Source organism: Echinops telfairi, unplaced genomic scaffold (assembly GCF_000313985.2).
Source record: "Echinops telfairi isolate 266 unplaced genomic scaffold, ASM31398v2 ScPeMD7_7457;HRSCAF=8495, whole genome shotgun sequence".
In the NCBI taxonomy this organism is placed as follows: Eukaryota; Metazoa; Chordata; class Mammalia; order Afrosoricida; family Tenrecidae; genus Echinops; species Echinops telfairi.
In genome coordinates this window covers 411,984-419,928 of record NW_022111357.1, presented here as the reverse complement: position 1 = coordinate 419,928, position 7,945 = coordinate 411,984, and the positions used below count along the sequence as shown (strand labels likewise).

Sequence of the window (7,945 nt, the reverse complement as noted above, 5' to 3'; positions counted from 1 at the left end):
TCCCTTCCTCCTGTGCGCCAGGCCGTTGGCCGTGCGGTCAGTTCACGTCTGCCGCTGGCCCTTGCCGGTGTTCCCAGGCACACGAGGCCTGGCGCAGACCAGGCAGTAAGTTATCTTTTTCTCAATGAAGAAGCTGAAAGTTTTATTAAATGGTTTCTTAAGCTGCTGCCAGGCCGTTGCTTCATCGTATAAAAAGAGCACCAGCAAAGGCAAGTGAATTACAAACTTAAAAGAGTGTTCTTTTTTTTTTAAAATCATTTTATTGGGGCTCATACAATTCATCACAATCCATACATACATCAATTGTGTCAAGCACACGCATACATTTGAAAATAGTGTTCTTCAGCTGTTTCTGTACAACTAATCAAAAGACCCGCACTCCTGGTCATTTCCAGTGGTGAGAGAATTAAGTATCTTGGCCCAAACCCAGGTGTGGATATCGCAGTAGCTACAACATCATAGGAGGCTGAAGATCACAATGTACCTTTTGAGTGGCTTAAATTTTATAATTATTCTCACCACAGATCACTTCATGACTCTGAACTAGACCCTCACGTAAAAATCACAGGCTGCTGTGAAAAGAGATGTCTTGTGCTTCTCCACAATCATTTTAGGAAGTTAAGGGGAACTTTCTAACAATAACGCAGTTGCCAGGACTAGTTTCTCTTTCCGGGGGTCTGTGGAGAATGACTTTCTTTGCACCACTGCTGTGAGCCCGCTCTGCCAGAGTTGGTTGTTGGGGCCTGCGGTAGTCAGGGGTCCCATTTTCAGTCCTCGATGGATTTCTCACGCAGCTTCCTCCGTGTCATCTGATGGATCAGCCCACCCTCTTCCCACCAGGATTTGTTCACGAGCCCTGGGTTTTCTGCAAGTGAGTCACTGATTTCTGTGACTCCTCCTGATGATAAAAACGGGGAGTTGACCCGATCCAAAGCCCCAGGCTCATTTTGCTGTTCAGTTTCCTCCCAACTTCAGGAGGATGACAGTCAACAACATCCCTCAAAGCTTCCTGTGCAAAACGGCTCAGCCCACGCTTCCAGCGCCGTTTTCCGTTGTCACCCATCCACGTTTGCCTGTGAACGCAGCGCCACCCACGTAGGGCCCCAGCGCTGCGCTGCGCCGGGCAGGGTGCTGAGAGCTGTCTGCGTGCGTTCCCACCACGTGTGCAGGGCACGGGATAAGTTATTTTTTTAATGAAGAAAGATGGTAAGAGTCAATGGTGGGCCCCTGATGGCATAGTGGTTACTCATTGGGCTGGTAACTGCAAGGCCAGCAGTTTGAAACCACCAGCCGCTCCACTGGAGAAAGGCCAGACTTTCTACTTCCGTGAAGAGTGACAGTCTCAGAAATTCACAGGGCAGGCTCACCCTGCCCTGTAGGGTCACTCTGAGTCCCATGGACTCGATGGGAGTGGGTTTGGTCTGGAAGGGTTGAGTTGTTGATGTTCCTCTGGGAAGGCTTCTTGGGGGCACCTATGGAACGAGAGTGGAGTGGAGTGCTGTAGATTGGAGATGTGATTTGGTGCAGGGAGCAGACCTGGGGGACGCACTCTATCCATTTAACATCACCGAACCATTTCTATTCGCACTCTATCCATTTGACATCACTGAACCATTTCTATTGTCAGGCCTCATGCGGGGCAAGGGGGAAGAGGGTCTGCACTCAAGTTACTTACCCTGCAGCAGGCAAGGAAGACAAGGTAGGCACTGACAAACAGAGTGTCACACGTGAGCACAAGGCGGAGGAGGATCCTCTCAGACAGCAGGCTGGGGGTGGAGGTGTGAAGGAGTACCCCCCTCCCCACCAGACAACAACAGAGAGGTGCAGAGGCAGGGACAGGGGGCTTCAGGGAGACTAGAGGTGGGAGACTAGAGGTCGGAGGCTGGAGGTGGAGCTAGTAGACCAGGCGAAGGGGTGGACTGCATCCTGGGGGTATTGGGGAGCGCTGATGGCTTGCAGAAAAACGCTGGGGAGGGACCGGCTCCTGCAGACCACAATGCAGACTACCTCCCCGAACCTTGGCCCTCCTCGTCCTGGTGCCCCGGCTACACACTGAGCTCCTTCTACTTTACTATTGTGCGTCCCCTCAAGACCCTGCCCCCACTCCCCGCCCCACCCACCCTCAGTCTGGGCCGCCTCCTGCTGCCTTAGCGCAGCCAGTGAGACAAGGAGCAATATATTGGGAGGGTGCCACTCAGTGGTGATGTTTAGAAGAGCAGGAGCTACCAAGTTCCCAGGAGTCCCTTTTTGGTCTCTTTGACCTTGGGAACTCCTTGCCCCTCTCCCTTGGGCCCCAGATCTGAATCAGAACACCAATTTCTTCCTGGCCCATGACCAGAGCCACCCCCAGCTGGATGAATCTTCCTGCAAGGATATCGTCAATACCTTGTCCTTGGTCAACATGATCCTGGGATTCTTCTCCATCTTCTGCAGCTTCTACAGGTAGGCGTGGGGTCCTGAGAGCTCTCAGGCCCGTGCTGGAGCCCAGGGCAGGACGAGGGGAGCAGGGAGTTAGAGCCAGACACTGAAGCACAGGGGTCAACTGGGAGCAGGTTTGGGAGCCAAAGGGCCAAGATCCTAGCCTCAGTTCTGCCACCAACCTGGTGTGTGACCTTGGCTAGGTCACATCCCCTTCCTGGGCCTTAGTTTCTCTATCTGTAAAATCAGGAGCTTGCTCTGTAATCTCTGTGGTTCCTTCCAGTCCTGGTTAAATTGGCTTTTATGAGAAAATCAAGAAATTGTGTTCCTCTGGCTTTACCACCACGTGGGGTGGGCTCCAATTCATACTTCCCGATTCTTAAATGAGAACATATGGTCTGGCAGGATGTTTGAAATAAGCATGTCCTGGAAAATCTGAGACATATATCTACATCCACAGACATATATACATAGATATATGTCTCCGCCCACCAAACTGGGGCTGAATTGTATCCCCGTCATCATATTTTAATGCCCTTGGGAAACCAGCTCTTCAAAGACAAATCCCCCAACTGCAAATAACATCCTTTGAATCTGGGTCTCCTTGACCTTTAGCAAGTGACTTTCCCAGGACCTGTTTCTCATCCTCTAAGTGAGATGCTTTGACCTAAGCCTGGGACAGGCCTGCAGTGGGAACGCTCTCTCAGCACATGCTGGGCCTGTGGTTTTCCCCCACCCAGAGGAGTCCAGGATGCTGATTTCTTCTCAGCATGTCTAAGAAGAAGCTGATGAGAGTGACTGCAGGGCTGGGGTGGGGTAGCTCTCTCCCGGGCCACTGAGTAGCCCAGGCCGTCTTGGGAAGGGGCCTCGGGGTGCTTGCTGGGGGCTGTGGTAGCCCCTGCACAGGGCTCTGGCCAGGGACAGGGAGGATTTGGAGGAACCTCAGCGCCCCGTGGTTCAGATGGACAGCGGAGGCCTGGAGAGGAGAGTCATTTATCGGAGAATTCTCAGCGTTGGTAGCAGGGACTGGGCTGGACCTGGGCCCCCTGCCCCGTGGAAAATGCCTGGAATTGAGAGCTGGGAGGCGCTGCAGGGATCACCACGGGCTCCGAGGACTCCCTGCAGAGCTCTGTGTGGAGGATATTGGAAGGCGATAGCCATGTGTGAGGGCATGTGTTCCATGTGTTTGTGAGTCAGAAAGGCTGCTGAGTGGAGGCTGTGCGGAGTTGTGTGTGTAAGCAGCGTAAGAGTGGTGTGAAAAGTGTGTTGTCCTGGGGACATGGAGTGGTTGTCTGCGGGACACTGTGACTGATGGGGCTGCGTCCTAGGAAACCCCACTGCGCCTCCTGGCTGCTTCTCATCAGCTTCTTCTTAGACATGGCAGTCGGGACCATGAACAGGCACCTCAGCATCTTTACCAAATCAGGTAAATCCGGGTCTCAGGACCCCAGTCTCTGCACTCCAGAGCAAAGAGTCATCTCAACACCCCATAGGCCTGTCACTTCCCTTCAGAGCTGGCCTCAGGGAGCTTCTTGCCCCTCTGCTGGCTCCTGAGCATCCTTATCTGTCCTGCCTCCCTGCTCAGGGCCACCCCAGGTGCTGGCGGTGGGCGGTGGGCGGTGGGGGGTGGGGGTGGGGATGGAGGGCAGGTGAGAATGCTCGGGATCTGGGAGATGCAAAACTCCCCCAGAGGGAGCAACTGGTTCAAAACGTCTCTGTGTAAGATTTTGCATGATAAATGAGTTTCCTTGCCCATCAATAGATCTCTCATTTTAATGCCATCCTGGCATGGGAAAAAGGAAGATGGGGCTGTGTGGTCGGCACAGCAGAGATGGGAGGAGTCCTTTGTCTAAGACCACCAGCGGAGCAGCTGTTGCTACCTGAACCCCAGAACCCCTACTAGTCTCCCCTAACCTCTCCAGCTCCCCCTCCAGAGGGCGCTAAGATGCAAGGGCGGGGTGGGGGGTGGGGGGTGCTCCACCTTCTAACCTTGGGCCTTCTGGAGCAGGAGTGGAGCTGAACGACTTTGCTGTCTTCACCACCTTTGGCCTGGCCTCGGCCCTGCTCCCAGGCCTGGATGGGCCTCTCAGTGGGCTCCTGGCCATCCTGTATGTGCTAGCGACTTCTTTCCGCCTGTGCTTTTTCTCAACCGGTGAGTGGAGCCGGGGCAGCCTTGGGGCTAAGGGCAGGGGACCACGGGGGTGGGTGGGTGGGGGCTGGGGTAGAGCCACTGGATGCAGTGACTCACTCGCTCTTTCCTTTTTGGGATGCTCCTTTCTCCTTTCTCCCACACCCCACCCCAGCCTCTCTGGAGGCTCCACTCCAGGCTGCCCTGGGCTGAGTGACTGAGGGCCCCGGTTCCTGGGTCAGCTCTCCCCCGTCTCACTGAGTAACTAGACCTGGAGAGCTTTCCCCAGTCCCCCAAAACTGGAGAGCCTCTGCTCAGCAGAGGCTAGGCATCTTGCCTCAGGTCACAGAGGAAGGGGGTGCAGCTGCAGCCTAGGCTCTAGACTGGAAGGGCGATCTCAAGTACAGACACTGTAGGCCAGGGCACAGCCCTTGCCCTCGCTGGCTGCCTGCTTCGGCTCTGGAAAACCAATGCAAAATGCAACCCGGGGTACCACTTCTGTTGGTGCTTCACAGCTGCCCACCCCCTCAAGCCCCCGATTTCAGGGAATTATGGAATTTCTACTCCTGTAAAGAGTCACAGCCTCAGGGACTCACAGGGGCAGCTCTACCCGGTCCTATAATGTCACCATGAGTTGATATCGACCCAATGCCAGTGAGTTTGTGCCTTTTTTTTTTTGTAGTCTAAGGAGGGGAAGCCCCCAGAGAGAGAGGCTTGCTTCATTTAGACACCTTTGTAGCCATGGACAGGTCTCTGGATAGCCCAGATGGTTTCTGCTTGGCTACTTACCACAAGGTTGGTGGGGCTGAACTCACCCGGCAGTGCTGCAGAAGAAAGGCCTGGTGATCTGCCTCTTTAGAGATTCCTGCCCAGAAAGCCCCAGGGAGCTCAGGTCTCCTCCGTGAGGCTTTGCCTGGGGTTGCTGGGAGCCAGAGTTGACAGCTATTCGTGTGGGGTTCGGCTTTGCTGGTTTGCTTTGGAGCAGGGAGAGCCGTCTTTTCTTTCCCTGGCAGGAGTCCCCTTCATCTACAAGGGCCTACCCAGCCCCTACGCTTCCTGTGTCTTGGCCTCCACCTCCCTTCTGACCAGAGGCAACACGTTCATTCTCTCCTGCGTGGCCTCGCTCATGATCCTGTTCATGATGGACCAGACCTACTATCCCCATGAGGAAATCCTCGAGTCGGAGAACTGGAAAAAAATCGTTTATCTGGGGGGTAAGTGAACACGCTGCTCTCACGGCTTCCAGCGGTGGGTTTATTCACCAACTATCACCCAGTGTTCCCTAACCTGCTCTGTCTCATTTCTCGCCAACGAACTTGTTGTCACGTGACAGAACACGGAGGTACTCAGTTCTTTTTGTCTATAAACTCTACACTTCCCTCCCCCACAGGAACATAAACCCCGTGAGGACAGGGGTTTGATTCGTACGGTAATCCCTAGGTCGGGAATAATGCCAGCCACAGAGTAGATGCCCAATAAGTATTTGTTGGAAGTTATGAACTGTTCCTCTAACAATGTCGTGGGCCCATACTCACTACCTTCTTTTTGAGGGGGAAGAAAATAGTAAAAGGATGAGAAAGAATTGTAATTCTTGTAACTCAAAGGACTGTAAAGGAAAAGACAGTTTAGATAATATACCCACAGAGTATCTAGCACACATACACAGATACCTTACAAATATTGGGGCCCTTTTGCCTTTTGGCATTGAAGTAGATTCAAATTGTGTTCGGGGCTCACCCCCAGCTGTGGTGGCTGGGTAGGACTCCCAGGGCTCAGTTAGACAGTTGTCCTCATGGCTAAGGTCTATGACAGCCAGAACACACAGCGAAGTCAGCTCAGGGACAAGGTGCTTGGAACCAACGGCAGCGAAAACCAGTCACCAGCTTTCCAAAGGTCCTCTCCCCGGGGGAGTGCAGGCCAGGTCCTTTCCCCTAGGGGAGTGAGGCCAAGCTTCATGTCTCCAGCATGGAGCTGTAGCAATACACATGAGTGCGGGCCATCAGGGAAGCTCCAGAGATGCTCAGCGCTCTGGGGTCTTATTGAGGCCTGGTCACAAAGCTGCCCTCTGCCCAGTGTGTATTTCGTTCTGCGTAGGGTCACTTTGAGCTGAACTGACTGGACAGCACCTAACACCACCGCCAAACACCCCAAAGCTCAACATGAACCCCAAATCCAGACTCCCAGAAGGAACGTGGCAGTCCAGCATACACTTCTTTGTAGAGAGTAGGGACAGTGGGCCGCTTACCAGTTAGGAAAGGTTTGGTATTCCTGTGGGCAACTGTTTACCAGGCCAGTGTCCAGTTGCCAGCCAAGAGTAGAGCAGGCCTTGTGAAGTTCGGCTTATGCCGAACTCTTTTTCTGCAACAAGTCATATTGGATTGGCCATTTATACACGTTGAACTAGAAAGAATGAGGATTTTTATTTAGTTTTTTTAGTAAGGGGTATCCGGATAAATTCTGGTTTTATTCTTGGTCGGGACTGGTTTCTGTCCTGAGTTTGACAGTGCAGTGGAATTTGGGGTCACATTATAATCGTCTAGTTGCTTACCAACCAATCGCCACCAAGCTGATGTTGATGCACAAGCATCAGGGTAGATCGGTATTCATCAAGTTTACAATGGCTGCTGTTCAGAAGGAGAGTAGGGGACCCCCCCCCTTTCAAGGTGTGACCGGGTGGACTGGGACCGGCAGCAAGTGCCTTAACCATTTTTAACCAAGCTTCTTAGAGACAGGGCGGCATCTCAAGTGGCAGGATCATGCGGGGTGCCCCGGGTCGGAAGGGTGCACACACACACACACACACACACACACACACACACACACACAAGCTTCGTACAAACTGAGTGTGCGCCTGTTTCCTCCTCTTGCAGGTGTCATCATACTGTTTGTGTCTCCGTTCTCTCTGACCCCCTTTTACTGCCTGATCTGGGCCATCTCCTACATCTTCTTTCCAGATGCGTTGTGGGGCAAGACAAGCTGTCTCAGACGACCACGGCCCCGCGGACACTGACAGCTCCACCACCTCCCTCTGGCCTGTGTGTGTGTGGGTGTGGGGGGCAGCGGGAGAGGGGGACGTGCCAGCATGTTGGGCTGAGGCTTGCTTGCCTTCTCCTTACTAAATCTCTCCTTCTCCTATGTGGTTGTGCAGTGGACTGTTACCCACCAGGTCGGCAGTTCGAAGCCACCAGCCGCTCATGGGAGAAAGAAGTGGCTTTTTACTCCCATAAAGATTTACAACCTCAGAAACCCACAGGGGCAGGTCTACCCGGGCCTGTGGGGTGGCTGTGAGTCAGAATCAACTCAACGGTCCCCTTGTAACTATGTGGAAAGAGGGCCACACCCGACACTGGCCCAGGGCCTCCGGAGGCTCAAGCTCGGCATTCCCAAGCCTTCACTTCT

At 53.6% G+C, this 7,945-nt stretch overlaps 1 protein-coding gene across 1 annotated transcript; it reads left to right on the top strand.

The window, feature by feature from the left end:
- Positions 1-2,361: 2,361 nt before the first annotated feature.
- On the top strand, positions 2,362-7,573 carry TMEM269 (transmembrane protein 269). The gene is made up of 5 exons (XM_004705261.2): positions 2,362-2,442; positions 3,747-3,844; positions 4,427-4,570; positions 5,560-5,760; positions 7,417-7,573. Exons 1-5 carry the CDS (start codon positions 2,402-2,404, stop codon positions 7,554-7,556), a joined length of 624 nt encoding a protein of 207 aa, XP_004705318.2. The 5' UTR covers positions 2,362-2,401; the 3' UTR covers positions 7,557-7,573.
- Positions 7,574-7,945: the final 372 nt, after the last annotated feature.